This window comes from Monodelphis domestica, chromosome 3 (assembly GCF_027887165.1).
Source record: "Monodelphis domestica isolate mMonDom1 chromosome 3, mMonDom1.pri, whole genome shotgun sequence".
In the NCBI taxonomy this organism is placed as follows: domain Eukaryota; kingdom Metazoa; phylum Chordata; class Mammalia; order Didelphimorphia; family Didelphidae; genus Monodelphis; species Monodelphis domestica.
Window position 1 is genome coordinate 374,042,487 of NC_077229.1, and position 18,434 is coordinate 374,060,920.

The window sequence follows — 18,434 nt, forward strand, 5'->3', positions numbered from 1 at the left end:
TTTTACAACATAAAGACTATAGAAATATGTGTTATATGATAATATATGTACAACCTCTATCATCTGCCCTGCCTTTTTGGAGAGGAGGGCTAGAAGGGAAGAAAATAACATCAATTGCAAAATGTCAGAAAATGAATATTAAAATTTTTTTTTCAAAATGTAATGCAGAAAAATGTTTTTGAAAAATTACCTAGTCAGTGAGCAGCAGATTGAAGGTTGAAGACATCCATGTCTTCCCAATTCCTTCAACTAGTCTTCATATGACAGTTCAGATCTCCTTGAAACCAGGATGTCTACTTTTTTTCTTTTCAATCAACTATTCCACTAAAGTTTTTGGCTATCTTAATATCAAACTCTTTCTTGTTGCTCCACTATTTTATACTTATGTGATTAAGTCACTTTACTAAGAATTCTCTTAGCCTCACTGAAGAGTCACTAGATTAGCTAAAGAGAATGAATAGACTTCATTTTTGAGAAGCTATCAAAAAAGACATGTGTAAGTTTGTGCTTTTTTTGTTACCCCTGCCATGCATGAAATTTTAGGTTTTGTTGCTCTACTTACTAATTTTTCAGAAACAATGATTTTGGAGAGGAAACATCTAGCACCTTAAAATCTTTCATCTATGCTATCAACAGTCTGAGTCATTCTACCTTTTTATACAGAATCCTGCTGTTCTTTGCTATTAAAATTTTTTTAAAAAAATTATTGTATCAATTTACAATTCATAAAGAAATGCATTTTAGAAAATATTATGACAAATTCACAAACTTTCCCATCTAAATGTGTCAGCTTATGACTATCTTAAGGACTGCTGCAATTTACAGACTTATGAAACGATACTTTGACATGTGAAGACCAAAAATGAAAAACTATTTACACTCATATTTTCCACATAACAAGAAACTACTAGGATATTAGAGATATTATTTTAGAGTTATAAGCCAAAGGAGCTAGAGGACATTCCTGGAAATGATTCCACTTTGGACCATCTGTGAGAAAACATTTTTGAATTTTTCCTTTCTACTCCACCCTCCCTTTTCCCTCATTTCTCCCTCATCTTTCACCTGAGCTCAGTGAAACACTAGATGGACTGATTGTGCAATGAATTTGTTCCTTGATGTTAAAACATTCTATTGAAAAACCAACTTAAGATGAGTTTACCTCAAAATAATTTCACCATCTCTAGCTTAGTGATTCTCTGTAGTTAGTCTCCTAGAATGTCACATACCAATAATGTACAGATGTGTATTAGTGTGCATAGATGGTCATAGAGCATACATTGCCCTATTGGCCCTATATTTATATAGGCCCTACACACATACACACACACACACACACACACACACACACACACACACATTTCTTGAATGCCTTTCCCCAGACCCTCCACTTATCTTCCCCTCCACTCTCTCATCACTATCTCCCATTCCATTTGGAGAAGGCAAATCCATTCCCACAATGTATAAATGTCTCTGTGTGTGTACATGTATAACCACAATATGCATGTATATAGATATGCACACGTGCAAGGCACAGTATTAATATTAGCCTGAGATGGGATACAAAGGTGAGCATGACACTATCTTGAATAATTTTCAGGTTTACTTGGGAGAGAACCCTCTCCCCCATTCCCCACCTGCACTAAATTATGATACAAGGTGGAAATATAATGAGGGTCAGAAGGGAGATAGAGAAAATGTTATCGGGTTCTGAGAAGGTGAGGGAATAACTGTTTTATTGCAATATATCAGTATCATGCCTTTGCATGCACACTGGATTCATTTGCAAACTACTCTATATCGATTGCTTTGTGTAAGAGCAGAATTTAGTCTAGTATCAGTGGATCATTGCTGCAGGATACGAGTTAGTGAGTTAAATGATAAAGTTCCGAAATGAAAAACTAATCCTGAAAAGCTAGAGTGGTGATGATTCCCTGGAGATTAGTTGGTTTGGGCTTCTGCCAGACCAGGTCACTACCGATTTACTTGAGATTAAGGGTGTGGATAACAAAGGGCGATCTAATACTGCAGCTTCCTTTCACCAGACCCAGGTGAGTCCTTTGCTCTTGAAAGATGAAAGTGACCAGCGAGTGCGGGTGTTCAGCCCCAACTGTGGATAACCACGAGGTACCCGCATTTGATTGCAGAATTTCTTGCAGAGATAAACTCCAACCGCAAGGTCGTTCCCACCTTTGGGGGAAGAAGAATTGGGAGTGGCAGTAGGAGAAAAAGGAGGGGGTGAGGAATGGGAAGCAGGGAATGTGAAACTCCAAGAGGGCCTGGCTAGAGTGATTCCTTCTCTTGGGAGCAGATGTGAGTAGAATGGGAATAGCGGTGGTAGGTGAGGACTAAGGGGAGAGTCCAGGGCAAAGTCCGTAACGGCTCCACCAGTTCTCGTGACCTTACCCCATTCCCACGCGCCCCACTCTACCCCTATTCCTTATATTCCTGTACCCCTATTTCCAAGGCTCAATCTGGATGCTGATTTGTGCACCTCTTTTCAAGCTCAGCGCCTAGTTCTCGACCCCTAGGAGGAGGCTGTCTACATGCTGCCCTTCTTAAGTGCCTCTCTGCCCTAAGCACTTTTCCACCTCTGCACCCCGTCACCTCGGCACCCCGCCCCCGGCGTCAGCCTCGCGCGCGTGGGATAACGGTAGTCTCCTATCCCTTCCTTTTGCCCCGCCCCCAGTACCCCCATTCTCTTCTATTAGGGCTTTCCCCTCATTCCCATTCCCATCCCTTTTTGAATGCCCTCTGTTAACCCCTCCCCCTTCCCCTCCACTTTCCCACCTCCATCTCCCACTCCCCTCCAGTGGAAGCCGCAGTGCCGCCACTCCATTTGGAGAAGGGAAATCCACTCCCGGAATAGACTTGGGCTGCACTAGGGGCGGGGTCCGCGGAGACGACTAAGGGATCCCCCACAGGCGCGCGCGCACGCTCCCCCCACACGCACACGCACACGCACACACACATACACACTTACCCCACCCCCTCCCTCCTCAGTCTCCCGTGGCCGCGCACCGCCCCCCTTCCCCCTCCCCCGCCCGCGCGACTCAGGAGCGCAGTCGAATCCAGCGGCAGCGCCTCCGCCTCCACCAAAGCCGAGCCGGCAGCTCCGAGGAGGAGCAGCTTCTCCAGCCGCTGCCGCCGCGGAGCCCCGCGCCCTCCAGCCGTCCGTCAGTCTTCCCGCCTGCCCTCTTTCTCTTATCCTTCTCCTGTCTCCTCAGTTCCCTGCCGAGTGCTCGGTCACCCCGGGAGTTTAAGATCTCCCTGGTTTCCTCACACGTCTGCCCCTCCCGCCCCATCCCCTTCTCTCCCCATCTTTACCGATCTCCTTCCCTGTCCCTATCCCTATCCTTGGCTTCGTCCTCATCACCTCACGGGGCCAGCGACCAGGGCTGGCAGGTGGGAGGACATCATGAGTCTGGGGGGTGGCAACAGCAGCCGGCGCCGCCGGGCAGAGAGCGGGGACCCAGAGCCACTCCCGCTGCCGCTGCCCCCACCCCCGGGAGAACCCGCCACGGCCGGCCCCCCGCGCTACCTGCCGCCGCTGCCCCCGCCGCTGCCAGCCCTGCCCGCGCTGCCTCCGCCCCCGCAGGCGCCACTAGGACCCGCTCCAAAGCAGATCGAGCCTCAGCCGCTGGCCGAGGGGATCCCGCGGCGAGGACCTGGAGAGGACCTGCCGCCCCTGCCGTCGCAGCCGTCCCCACCACCGCCGTTGCCGCCACCGCTGCCACCCTTGTTGCCTCCCCCACCGCCGCCACAGCTCCCTCTCCTGCTCCCGCTCCCGCTTCCGTCTGTGGAGCAAGAGCCGTCAACTGCTGGAGACTCTGGTGAAGGTTTCTCTGAGCCTCTTCCTCCCGAGGCGGTGATTAGGGACTCAGAGGAGCCGCAGGCTGCGAGAGTAGGAGGGGAGGCAGAAGGACAGAGCTCCGAGGAACATCCCGAGACCCGCTCGGTGTGTAGCAGCCGCAGCAGTAGCAGCAGCAGTGACCAGCGCACGGGGCACCACCAGCACCAGCACCACCAGCCCATCTGCAAAATCTGCTTTCAGGGAGCTGAGCAGGTAAGGATACTACTCACTGACGCCCATACCCACTACTGAGTGTCCCCTGAACTCTAGATCATCCCAAGCGGGACAATGGACTAAGTCGGGAGCCCGGAGACAGGTGGGAGCAAGGTCTGAAATCCAGAGGCTCCCTCGCCTGGTGCTAGTAAAGACTCTGACAGTAGGAGATATTCAGCACCATGGACAAATCTCTGGCTTCTTCTAGTTCTCTTGGCCTTCTGAATAGCGAGGATTCTTTATTTTCATCAGTTTTTTTTTTCTCTGTCCCTTCATTCTTTTTATTTTGAAGGCAGATACACACATATTGTTTCATTCACAATGAGGGTATTTAATTTGCTTTGTGTTCTTTTTTCTTTTTCTTTTTTTGTATATCAAAGATTGGGGTTTACACATTCCTCAGGTGCCTTAAAGATGCCAGAGACTCTTGTGAATGACTTATCTTCTTGGTTTTACATATTGCTGAAGAAGTATCTTGAGGGCAAACAGTCATAGAATATTGACAAATGGACAGAAATGCAAACAAAACAGTGGAACACAATCAAAATATTATATCATTATGAATATTGCAGTTTTAGGTCTCAAACAGTGTTAGATTTTTTATAATAAGAGACAGAGGAAGCTACTCTGGCACTGGGATTGAGTGAGAAATCTTTGGTGTTTTTAAGAGGACAACAATGACATCTTTTATTGAATATATATACTTGAGTAATTCTTTATTTTTTGAAACTATATATATATATATTTAGCTAAACTATTAAATTTTACGAAAAGAATTAAGTGAATAAAAGGAAGGTTAACTATAAATTTCTGGTCTGCGATGAAATTAGCTTGGATATTTTAAAAAGTAAGGAAATTGCACAGGAATACAAAGCTTTTAATAATATAGTACAGTAAGTCAATATTTATGATGCTATGTCTAGAAAAAAATAAAAGCATAATGCTACTGTAAGCTACTCTGAGTTGTCATGCATTTCTTCTTTAGCAATGATTAAGAATAACTGCAGAGGAAATGCACTTGACCATCCACTTAAAAGTTATTAAAGAGATTTAATAGTACTGCTGTCCCCCCAAGGGTATTGGAAGTTATATGTTGTAGACATTTTGTATCTTGCTAGAACATTTACGTGATAAGTGTAATAAGTATTTTTGGAAGAGTATTTTTGGGGTAAGATTTTATGGTTATTCTATTAAGATCATTAAATTTTAATTTTATTTAGTTTGTGTAGGGTGTAGTACTTCCTTCTGAAACAAAATGAAAAAATATTGAAAATATGGAACCTCTATAACATTAACATTGATTTCTTTTATTTTTAGGGTGAACTGTTAAATCCTTGTCGTTGTGATGGGTCAGTTCGGTATACACATCAGCTATGCCTGTTAAAGTGGATCAGTGAAAGAGGGTCATGGACCTGTGAGCTCTGCTGTTATAGATACCATGTAATAGCAATTAAAATGAAAAAACCTTGCCAGGTAAAACATTAATATATACTTGTTTTCTGAAGTATTGGTTCTAGTCAAGAGTATATATATGTCATTGAGAACATTTTCTAAAATGGAAAAAAATTTGAATTTGTATAATACTGTTCTTCCAAGGTATATTGCATCTGGGTTTTGAAAGGCTTACATGATGCTTTTGCTAATTGTGTTCTATAGATCAATTTGTTTCTCATTGACAAAATATCCCATTATCAATTTCTAAAAAGCACAAGCTGGTAAAAGGTCATATGTTAATCTTGTAGTTAAAGAATTGTATTTTTATTTTATTTTAATGTAATATGATCTGAAATTTTTAAAAAAGCTAAGAATTTAAACATTGAATATGCTCCATTTTGGGGAGAGACACAAGTAGGGGGGAAATCAGTCTGTAGTTCTGTAGAGAACTAGGATAAGATTTTTTAAAAATCGATAACCTGATATCTTTTTAGCCTTTAATCCTTCCTATGCTTTCAGTTTGAGCATTTTTTACTTGATCAGTTTCAAATGCTTTTAACTTCTCTATGTAGTCAGCTGCACCATTTCTTGCCCAAGTACAATGTAGACAATGAGAAGCTATGTGACTTTATGGATAGAGAGATTGCTCTGGAGTCAGGGAGACTCAGGTTCATATCCTGCCTCTGACACACTATGACTATGGGGAAGTCAACTACTCAGTTATCCAGATAAGTCTTTAAAACTATAACCTACAGATGAATAAGGTTCTTTACCAATGAAATCACAGGTCTAAATAGCAACAAAAAACTCCATAGTAACATATATTGAATTAATAAAATATGTAAATGACCAAAATAGAAAGTAAAAAGTAGTTGAAGTTGACCAGGTTGGAAGAAGATTGGAATCTAAAGCACAGAAGAAATGGGAAGGGAATGGAAGGAGAAAATAAACATTTGAAAGGGGAAGGGTGTTCTCTAAGTCTAATCTCAGCTTCCATTATACTATTGACACATATGAAACTATATCTCTTTAGGAGTATGAACTAAAGAGAACAAATAAGCATTAATAGTGATTGAGCAGAAAAACTAAGAGAACTAAGTGAAATTCTCTGCCTTAATACTTTTTATTTCATACTGCTTTATAGTATGCTGCTTTCTTGTAAATTAGAATTAATTTGCATCTTTGATGGCTGTTAAGTTTGATTAACAAGTAAAAGATGAAAATGGGAAATTTCTCAAGCCTTCCAAGGGGCATGTATGTTATTTTGAAAGTTGAAAATTCCAATAAAAAGTGATGCTATAATACTGAAGAGAGATCCAAAATGAACTGTTTATTTAGAACTAATATTTGGTTGAGCCAGTTGGGTGTGGGTCAATGAAAGTCATTTTGAAAAAAATAACTCTAGTTAAAATAATGTCATGGGATCAGGATATAGATTGGATAATTATATTTACAGGCATTATGTTAATGAAAGTACTAAAAATAGGAAATTTCCAACATTCTTTTGTTTGGATTATCTTCAGATCCTATTTGTACTTGACCAATGATGGTCTGCAGGCAAATACCAAGGACTATTAACTGTTAAGACAGGAAGACATATGTTTCCAAAATTGTCAGGTTAAAGATAATTTATTTTAGGCATTCCTATTTGAAATTAAAATTCATGTTAGAATTCACATTTGATTCTATGTGAAGTTAAAAGAAACAAGACAGAAAGGAAGAAAATATTAATACTAATGACTAGCATTAATTATTAGTGTTATTTTGTTTAGGATTTTACTTAATGATAAAAACCACTTTGTAAACTTACACAATTTTAATTAGTATTAGTTTTTCTTGCATCTACTTGGGGTTGACCCTATTATTATATATAACATGATATACACAGTCAGTTAATAAGCATTTAGGCACCTAATATGTATCAGGTATTATGCTAAGTATTGGGGATACAAAGAAGGCAAAAGATAATGCATGCCTTAAAGGAGCACTAAAACTCAGTGAAATGTGAATGTCTAGATGTAAATTGTCAAAAGAATTGAGCAATTCCATGTATATTATGGTTTCAGAATAGTTAACCATATTACTTGTTTATGATTCCAGATCTTATGCACTTTCTCTTAGCACTGTCTCCTAGCTTATTTGTATTTATTTTACCTTCAACTTTTGACCAAAGTTCCCTTTCTCCTCTTCCTCCTCCTCTTTCTTCTTCCATTTATATGTTTTTGTATGCTTTATTCATAACAGTCATTTGATAATATCACAGGGAACCCACTAGACTTAAGAAGAGAGATTGAGCTTGTTCTGATTGGACCCATTGACCCATAGGGCAGAAGAATATGGAAATTGCTGAGAACAGATTTAGACTTGTAAGGAAGTCTAGGGAAAGAAAACACTTCCTAATTTAGGGTTATCCCAAGGAAGTCTTGGCAAGGAAAACACTTCCTACACTTCCTAATATAGGGTTATCCTAAAGCACAGTGAACTGCTTGAGGAAGTAGGGGAGTTTTTTGATTACTATCACAAGTATTTTATACATGAATAAACTGTGAGTCAGGATGGTCAGTGACAAAGTTGGTAAGCAGTGAGATTAGAACCTTGATACATCTTGGAGTATAAGGCCCTTTCCATCATATCATTTCATAGCATTATGCCTTTCAGGTGACTCCACTTATCTCTACAGTAGGGCTCCAATGATTTGGAAGTGTAATCTGCAAACATCACTAATAATGGTAGCTTGATCATTCTTCCCAGACCAAATCCCACTTTACCTAGAGCATCACGATGGGTGAAAGCATTATTGATCCATGCCTTTTGCATGTTTTGATTGTTTGAATGTTGGTTATATAATACAATCCTTCAGGTAGATTATAAATCAGATTTCTGGTCCCCCTTAAAAATTGCTTATAGTATTTTCTGAAGCTCTAATACATCCTCCCTTGAATGTATACAATATAAGTGATGGTACATTGTATGGTGATAAATATTATTGCCAAATTGTGATTATGGTTGTTGTTCAGTTGTTTCAATCATGTTTGACTCTTCATGACCCCCCCCCCCCAATTTGGGGTTTCCCAGGCAAAGACAGTGGAGTGATTTGCCATTCCTCCTCCAGCTCATTTTATAGATAAGGAAACTGAGGTCAACAGAGTTAAGTGACTTAATTAAGGTCACACAACTAGTAAGTGTCTGAACTTGGGCCTTTCTGACTCTGGGCCTGATATTTTATTTACTGTGCTATCTAGCTGCTCTCAATTGTGGTTATATTTTTAAGTTTTCATTAAAATTAACATAATAGTACCTCAGTATGACAGCATATCCTATAGAGTAGAGTTTAGTTTTGAATGACTTTATCTTTTTCTAGAATATATAGTAACTAGGTTAACTATAGACCCTTATTGTAAAGCACTTCTAGAAGTTTCATTAACTTCCCTAAACCACCAGACTGTAGTAGTTGCTAAATGAAGATCTGGTGGAAATGTTATCTTATTCCCCCTACTCCCCAGATGACTAAATTATTCCAATGCATTAGCTGATGGGCTTGGAACTACAGAAAAATATTTAAATTTTGATTGTTATTTATGAAGAAGTCATCAGAGTATTGAGTGCTTTGCGATCTTTAAACATTTACATTTTATGCTTTTCTCAAAAATGGAATCCAATGACCCTGCTGATCTGACAATTTGATTATTTTTATAAAAATGATAGTTGATCTAACCTAAGTTCCTAGTAAAATTTTGATAGCTATAGGTTCTAGTGAAATTTCTCATTACAAAGATTATATTACTGAATAAAAATATTTTGCATTTTTTGAAATAGACATAATAAAATGTTTCCTTAGAAAATTAAAATTAAATAAATAAAAACTAATGAGGCATATATATCATAAGGTAATTTAATGTAAAAATTTTGTTTTTGCTCATTTGCTTCCTAATTCTTAAAATCCATTCATCTGCATTTCAGTTGCTAGAGTAAACTGATGTTTTACTATTTAAAATATCTAAATTTCTCTTTACATGATAATTGAACCAACTTGTTTTCTATATTCCTCTTTTTGTAGCGGCCTGATGTTTTTCTGTATGAATTTATACATGATTGACAGAGAGTAATAATAATGTAGATGAACATGTACTCTACACTCTCATAGTATTTTTACAAATCTCAATTTTCTCTGAAAAGATTTAGAAGTGCCAAATTTCCAGAGGTGGCGCATAGCTTCATCTTTCATCTTTCTCTGTATTTCTCAGCTCTGTGTAGGTCCATATTCTATTTTGACCCATTGAACATCTCTAAGTCATCTTTTCCATTTGAGTCCTTTGTCTTCACCTCCTTTAGACAATTGAGTCTTTACTAAGGCCTGGTAATTAGAGCTAGAAACTATTAGAAAAACAGATTTTTTTGTGTTTGAAGAAACAATTGCAGATAAAGCATCTTCAGCTTTGGCTAAATAATATCTTCACTTGCATTTCATTTTTCTCAAAGTTTGCTGCTAATGAAATGAAATGTTAGCATTCTATACATGTATGTCTACCTTTGGCCAGTGAGAAATAAAAGAAGTGGCCTTTTATTTCTATATTTACATTTTTATTTGATACATATATGATGTGATAGTATAGCATTCTTTAATATTTTAAGGATTTATTATTTTATCAGCATGAATAGTCTGGGTTGACCTCCAATCTTGCATCTCCAACTGCCTTTCAGTAATCTCCAACTGGATGTCCAGTAGACATCTTAAACTCAATATGTCCAAAGCAGAACTCACTATCTTTTCCCATCAAACCTCTACTCCATCCTGCCATCTTTATTACTGTAGAGGGCAACATTATCCTCCCAGTCCCTCAGGCTTGAAATCTTGGAGTCACCATGGATTTTCCTTACTATCTCTCACCTTCTATATCCAATCTATTGCCAAAGTCCACCAATTTCTTCCTTGTAGTATCTCTCAAATATATTCCTTTTTCTCCTCCAACACTGCCACCACTCTACTGAAGACTCCCCCACCGAACCTATTGCAATAGCCTGCTGAGTGTCCCTGCCTCAAATCTTTTCCAACTCTAATTCTTCATCCATTTAGACACAAAAGCAATTTCCTTCAAGCACAGGTCTATTCAGGTTATCCCTCTATTCAATAAACGAGAGTGGCTTCTCATTGCCACCAGGATCAAATACAAAATGTTCTGTTTGGCATTCAAAGTTTCTTGAAAACCTAGTTCCCTCCTACTTTTTGAGTGTTACACCTTACTTCCTGCCACATGACACTTTGATCTAATAATCCTGACTTCCTGGCTGTTCCATTTCTCAGCTCTGGGCATTTCCCCGGCTTTCCGTATGTCTGAATTTCTTTCCCTCTTTCATTCCTACTACTGAATTTTCTGGCTTCCTTTAAGTTCTAACTGAAATCTCACCTTCTACAGGAAGCCTATCCTAACCTTTTTTCATTCCAATGCTTCAGGTCATTTTCTATTAATCCTGTATATAACTTGCTTTGAATATATTTGTTTACATGTTGTCTGGCCCATTAGATTTTAAGCTCCCGGAGGGCAGAGAGACTGTCTCTTGCCTCTTTTTTATCCTTATCATTTAGCACAGTATAGGTGCTTAATAAATGCTTATAAATTAATTGTCTTTTAATTCACCTTGTCTAGATGTTAGAAGATGGTTTTAGGCAATTGGTATGGTTGAGAAATAATTTAGCCAGCAAACAACTGGTAAATAATCTTGGGGATATAGCCAGGCAATCCTTAGAAGATGTAGATTCTATCCACAGGGCTATATTTGAAGCCTTTTTTGCTGTTAGTTGGATCTGCTAGAGCTTGACCTCTGTTAGCATTAGCCTGTTAGCATGACCCTATCAGGGTCAACACCAAATCATAAAAAAGCATTAGAATAAGACCAATGGCTTCTATTGTGTCATCATTTATTCATATTTATTTGTTTGTAACATTAAAACTCTCAAGTATCTCCCACCCTTTCTCTCTTCCCCTCACTAGAAAAGATATCATTTAACAAAAATATATCTATTTATGAAATCATGTCTTGCTTTTTTTAATTGATCAGTTCTTTCTCTGGAGGTGGACATATGCCAGTTATTCCACAAATAATATTTCTAATGCTGTTTATAATATGTTGGATCTGCTTATTTCACTCCCTTTTTGCAACCCTTAGAGCAGAAAGGGCTAGCAATTGGGGTTAAGTGACTTGCTGAAGGTCACATAGGTAGGAAGAATCTGAGGCCACATTTGAACCCAGGACCTCCTGTCTCCAGTCCTGACTCTTTATCCACTACTGAGACACTTACCTGACCCTTGTGTTTCACTCTATAATTTCATGTGGGTCTTACCATGTTTTTTTTAATTAATCTTATCATTTCTCATAGTGAAGTAGTATTCCATCAAAATCATATGCCACAACTTCTTTAGCCATTCCCCAATTGTGGACATTCCTTCAGTGTCTAGGTTTTTGCCACCATAAAGAGAGCGGCTATAAATATTTTAGGACATAAAGATTCTTTTCCTTTTCCCCTGATCCCCTTAGGAAGTAAATCTAATAGTGATATTGCTAGATCAAAAGGTAAACACACTTTAATACCTCTTTGGGCATAATTTCAGATCTCTCTCCAAAACAGTTGGATCACTTCACAGTTCCACCAATATTTCAGTAATTTCTTCATTTTTCCAGAACCCTGTCAACATTTGTCATTTTCCCCCTTTATCATGTTAGACCTTCTGATAAATGTGAGATGAAATCTTAGAGTTGTTTTGATTTGTATTTCTCTAATCAATAATGACTTAGAGCATTTTTTCATATGGTTACATGTAGAGCTTTGATTTTTTTCATCTAAAACTGTCTGTTCATATCATTTTAATGTTTGTCAATTGAGGAATGGCTCATATTCTTATAAAATTGACAAAGGTCTTAATATACTTTAAATATGAAACCCCTGTCCAAGAAACTATCTATAATTCTTCCCCAAATTTTCTATTTTCCTTCTCATCTTGACTACATCAATTTCATTTGTACAAACCCTTTTAATTCAATGTATTCAAAATTACCCATTTTATATCTCACAATACTTTCATATGTTATGCTCCTTTCCATAAATCTGATAAGCAGAATGTTCCCTGTTCTTCTAAATTGTTCATGATAGTTCCCTTTATGGCTAGGTCATGTATCCATTTTGATCTTATCTTAGTAAGTGGTGTATGATATTGGTTTATATCTAGCTTCTGCCAGACTGCTTTCTAATTTTCCTATCAATGTTTTTCTGAATAGTGAATTCTTATCTCAAAATCTTGGGTCTTTACTTTTGCCAAACACAAGGTTACAATCTTTACTACTGTTTGTTATATGTCTGTTCTGTTCTCCTGATCTACTCTTTCTGTTTCTTAGCCAGTACCACATAGTTTTGATAATTACTGTTATATGATATAATTTACAATCTGATACTGCTGAAGCACCTTCCTTTACATTTTTCATAAATTCATTTGATATTCTTTACCTTTTGTTCTTCTAAATGAATTTCGATATTATTTTTTCTAGTTCAATAAGATAATTTTTTTTATAATTTAATTGAGATGGCATTGAATAATTAGATTTTTAAGGTAGGATTGTCATTTTAATTAAATTGGCTCTGCTCACCCACAAACAATTAATATTTCTCAAATTATTTAAATCTGACTTTATTTGCATAAAAAGTGTTTTATATTTATGTTCATTTGGTTCCTGGGTTTGCTTTGGCAGGAATATTCCTACGTATTTTATCCTGTTTGTGCTTATTTTAATATCATCATTGATTTAGCATTTAGGACCTAGCTAGTTCAGTATTCTATGTTGTAGATGAAGAAACTAAGGTCAAGTTAAGTACCTTAACTTAAAACATGTCATATAATGATACTTTTTGGTTTTCAAGTAGTTTGTACATTAGTGTCTTTCTGGTGAAACCATTTCTTCAATAAAGCTGTGCTGAGGTTACACTCAATTTCTCTATAGAGGCTCCGAAGACAGTCTTTATTGAGTTGTAAGTGAGATTGGAAATGATCACATTTCAGAATGGGTCCTTAGGAATCTTGGAGTAAGACTTTTCATATTCCAGTTAGTGTTCTGTGATGTTCTCCTTAATACAGATTATGTCATTGCTGTTCATCCTTAATTTTCTTGAATAATTTCCTGTAGTATTATGTCCAGGCTTTTTCTTTTGTTATGGTCTTTTGGTAGACCAATGATTCTTAAATTGTCTCTCATTGAATGATTTTCTAAATCTTCTGTTTTGTGAATAAGATGCTTCATATTTTCCTCAATTTTTTCATTCTTTAGGTTTTGTTTTATAGTGTCCTGCTGCCTTGTAAGGTCACTTAATTCTAGTTGCTGTATTCTGGTTCTTAAAGACTGGATTTCATCCCTGGCTTTTTGGTCATCCTTCTCCTTCTGGTCTGATTTTCTATGGAGGTCATCTTTCATCCTCTTTACCTCACCTGTTATCTCCTTTGCCTCATCTTTCATCTCCTTTGCCTCATTTTCAAGCTGGTTGATTTTGGCTTTCATGACACTGTTTTCTGTTTCCAGATGACTTATCTTAGTTTTTAAGTTCTTTTCCCAATTGTCTTCAGCCTCTCTTAATTGTGTTTTGAATTGCGTTTTGAGTTCTTCCAAAACCTGTATCCAATTCGCTGGGATTGCTGATTTATCATTTGATGATCCCTCTTCCTATGTTCCCTTTGCTCTTTGTTTGTTGCCTGTATAGAAGCTGTCTATTGTAATTTCTTTCTTCTTTTTCTGTTGTTTGCTCATATTTACCCCTTCTTTGCTCCCCATATTTGTTTGTGCTCTTCCTCCTCTCATTTTTTTGGTTTTGGGGTTTTCTGTAAGTCTCCCCTCTTGGAGCCATGATAGAAGATCTCTCTGTGCAATCTGTGGGGGAGGGGTGTTGGAATTTGAGCTTCCCTGTCCTCTGGAGGCTTTTGATTGGATTAAAGTCCAGCAGTTTGTGGGGGACAAGTGTTGGAGCTTGGGTTTCCCTGATGGCTGAAGGCTTTTGATGGGATTAAGTTCAGCTAGGTTGGGCTGGATGTGCTCTGAGGCCAAAACCTCCTGGAAGGCTGGAGCAATATGGAGGGTCTCCTCCTCTGTGACCAGTCTGCCTGCTCTTCACTCCCTCTCCAGCTCCTTCCCCACCGCCTGTGTTTGATGATGCTCTGGGCCTGGCACAGTCCTGCCCACAAGGTACACCCTCCAGACAAGCACCTTTGCCTGCCCAGAGGTTCCTGCTACTGCTGGAGACTTAGCGCTCTAGGTGGAGGTGTGGGGGGAGGGATTTTGAGACTTTCCTTCTGCCTTCCCCTTAAACCCGAGTGTTCTCAAATTGTAGCTTAGATTTCAGCAGGAGGGTTCCTTGGCTCTGTCTTGTTGTTAGGTTTGATTTTCATTCACCTAGGAGTATTCAGTTTGTGATTGGTAAGGAAAGGTATTCAGAGGTCTGAACTTCTGCTGCTTCTAAGCCACCATCTTGACTCTGCCTCTCCAATTTGCTTTTAAACAGACCCATCCTTAACTTTCTTTTTTTTTAAATAATATTTTATTTGATCATTTCCAAGCATTATTCATTAAAGACAAAGATCATTTTCTTTTCCTCTCCCCCTCCCCCCATATCCGACGCGTGATTCCACATGGTGTCACATGTGTTCTTGATTCGAATCCATTTCTATGTTGTCAATATTTGCATTAGAGTTTCGGTTAAAGTCTCTCCTCTGTCATGTCCCCTCAACCACTGTAGTCAGGCAGTTGCTTTTCCTCGGTGTTTCCACTCCCATAGTTTATCCTTTGCTTATGAATGGTGTTTTTTTCTCCTGGATCCCTGCAAGTTGTTCAGGGACATTACACCGCCACTAATGGAGAAGTCCATTACGTTCGATTATACCACAGTGTATTAGTCTCTGTGTACAATGTTCTCCTGGTTCTGCTCCTCTCGCTCTGCATCACTTCCTGGAGGTTGTTCCAGTCTCCATGGAACTCCTCCACTTTATTATTCCTTTTGGCACAATAGTATTCCATCACCAACATATACCACAGTTTGTTCAGCCATTCCCCAATTGATGGGCATCCCCTCGTTTTCCAGTTTTTGGCCACCACAAAGAGCGCAGCTATGAATATTTTTGTACAAGTCTTTTTGTCCATTGTCTCTTTGGGGTACAGACCCAATAGTGCTATGGCTGGATCAAAGGGTAGACATTCTTTTGTCGCCCTTTGGGCATAGTTCCAAATTGCCCTCCAGAATGGTTGGATCAATTCACAACTCCACCAGCAATGAATTAATGTCCCTACTTTTCCACATCCCCTCCAGTATTCATTACTTTCCTTTGCTATCATGCTAGCCAGTCTGCTTGGTGTGAGGTGATACCTCAGAGTTGTTTTGATTTGCATCTCTCTGATTATAAGAGATTTAGAACACTTCTTCATGTGCTTATTAATAGTTTTGATTTCTTTATCTGAGAACTGCCTATCCATGTCCCTTGCCCATTTATCAATTGGAGAATGGCTTGATTTTTTGTACAATTGATTTAGCTCTTTATAAATATGAGTAATTAACATCCTTAACTTTCAAAGAGGACCAGTGACATAAATCTTAGAAGACCAGTAGGAGAGGAGTCTTCAGGACTCTGTACTTGAAGCATGAATTCTCTCTTCAATATTGCCAAAAATGGTTAGGTCATCTCCACTTAAACATCTCCAGGTTCTAAGAACAATACATTGAGTCTTTGGATAAAATGAATTTTTAGGAAATTCTTCTGTATGTGCTACTATTTTTGTAGCTTCTATTCTATCATTTTAAGCTCTGACCTCTTGACCAAAAAGAGTAAGTTACTTTTTCTCCATGATAGCCCTTCAAATATTTTGAAAACCTAACTTAAATTAAATTAAATTTTCTGGGATAAAATGTTCAAAAACAAAGAAGGAAAGTGTCCTAGGAATAATTTTTATGTACCCTAACATGAGACTGTATTACTTTGAGATTGTGAGATTATATTATTTTAGGAAGCAGTGTAGTATAGTGTCTAGAATGCTAGATGTAGAGTTAGAAACACCTACGTGCACATTTTACTTCACACACTTATTGGCTTTGTGACCTTGGGCAAGTCACTTAGCACCTTTCCTCTTCTAAAATGGGATAACAACAGCACCTACCCTATCTTGTTATGTTTTCGTGAGGATAAAATTAGAATGTTTGTAAAGTGATTTCAAACTTTTAAAGCACCATGGATCCCAGTTATTATTATTCTGCTTAAATAGCTCTTGAGTTTTATTAGTAACTCACACTTTTGGCACTTCACATTTTACTAAGTGATTTCTACCATATACTTTTATTAGATGGGGAGTGGAAATATTTTTATTTTCTGTTTCATGACTGAGGAAACAGTCTCAGAGAACTTCAAGGACTTGCTCACAGGCTGGCTGAAGACCCAGGACTTAGAGGTTGTTCTATCACCAAGTCTAGTGCTCTTTCCATTATACCAAGAAGAAGTGTTTTAGGAGAAATGGTAAGGTATTGCCTGACCCCCCCCCCCCCAGGCTTGTTCAGAGACCTGGCTGTTATTGTACCAGTGTCATCGCTGAGAATAGTATTGATATAAATCACAGTTTGAGCCAACTTCATCTTTTGTTATTTGAAATTGGATGGAGTGAGCCTACTTTCTGATGTCATTGAAGTGTACATCTGACTACACCTGTCAGATAGATGACAAGAACAAATGATTTCTGTAGAAATAAGATCCTATTTTAATGTGATTACCTTCAGCTATAAAGACCATAGAAAAGAAAACTTTGGCTTAATATAATGATCTGTAAGAGAAAAACTCACAGAATTATAAAAAAAGGTTCTAGGGAGGAATTTCTGCTCTTTTCAAAAGGAAAAATGTCATAAAATAAGAATCAATGAATGCTGAATTACCCATGTGTGTCATATTTGCTTTCTTAAGGTTGTCACCAGTTGAAGGATTTCATCTAGCATTTTGTTCAGGGAGTCTGAATAATTTGTTAGAAATTTTACTGTATGATCATAGGCATATCTGAGCTGTTAAGAATGTCTGCAGAATATAATTTTAGGTGTGAAATCTGCCACCTGAAGGAAAACAAGGTGACTTTTTTTTATAAGCAGTATGCACGGAAGTTAGGTGACATTTTGGACTACTTTTCACTGGTGAAGAAATGACTACAAAATAGACAAATGAAGCATGAGAATGGGATATTTCCTCTTGTGCATTCCCCATTTTGCTCTGGTGTGTGACTTCCTGTGAGCTAAGTGATGTTTTTGAAAGGATCAGAGCAACATAAACTATTCATTCTATTTTTGGATATTCTGAGTGCTGCATGAGGTGACTCTTGGAGCAAAATGAGAGGAAAGATCTGGGACTTGATTGACTATGGAGAAGATCATTCACAATTAGAGCTAAATGGATGGGAAAGACAAAGGACATACTGCTCCTCCCTAATCTCCCACTGCCTTGTGGTAGTTCTACACTTTGTGTCCTTAAGTATTGAATAAAGACTTTTCTTTGAGCCAAACTCATCAAAGAAAAGCTGTTCTAAATGTTTTAGCTAAATGAAAGTTGGACCAGAGTATAATTTTTACATTAGAATTCTGGAGACTGTTTTGAAGAAAAATGTGAAAAAGGCCTGGAAATATTTCTACATAAAGCAAAGTAAAGTTAGAGAACTAGGAAGCTCTTTCTGATGTCTAATTTGAAAAATATAGTCACAGCCTGCCTTTTTTGGTTCACATTTTATAAGTAATTATCCCAAATCTATATTTCATTGTTTGACCCCAAATTTCTTATTGTGTTAAAATTTCTGTTGCCTGAAAGACATCTTGTTTTTCTTCTCAGTTTTTTTTCCTTTATTTCTAGTCCTAGGATAGTAATGAGAACTTGTTGTGTATCAAGGG

At 38.2% G+C, this 18,434-nt stretch overlaps 1 protein-coding gene and 1 long non-coding RNA gene across 2 annotated transcripts in view; one reads left to right on the top strand and one right to left on the bottom strand.

The window, feature by feature from the left end:
* Positions 1-1,585: 1,585 nt before the first annotated feature.
* Positions 1,586-3,004, bottom strand: LOC103096352 (uncharacterized). The gene is made up of 2 exons (XR_464142.2): positions 2,791-3,004; positions 1,586-2,190 (listed from the first exon to the last, which is right to left on the bottom strand). It is a non-coding gene; the product is annotated as an uncharacterized LOC103096352 (long non-coding RNA).
* The window catches only part of MARCHF11 (membrane associated ring-CH-type finger 11), a 144,224-nt gene continuing 128,750 nt past the window's right edge, over positions 2,961-18,434 (top strand). Inside the window, exons 1-2 of the mRNA XM_001373268.3 lie at positions 2,961-4,066; positions 5,384-5,539. Of these exons, the coding sequence (XP_001373305.2) occupies positions 3,419-4,066; positions 5,384-5,539 (804 nt within the window). The 5' untranslated portion in view covers positions 2,961-3,418. The remainder of the gene's footprint in view (positions 4,067-5,383; positions 5,540-18,434) is intronic.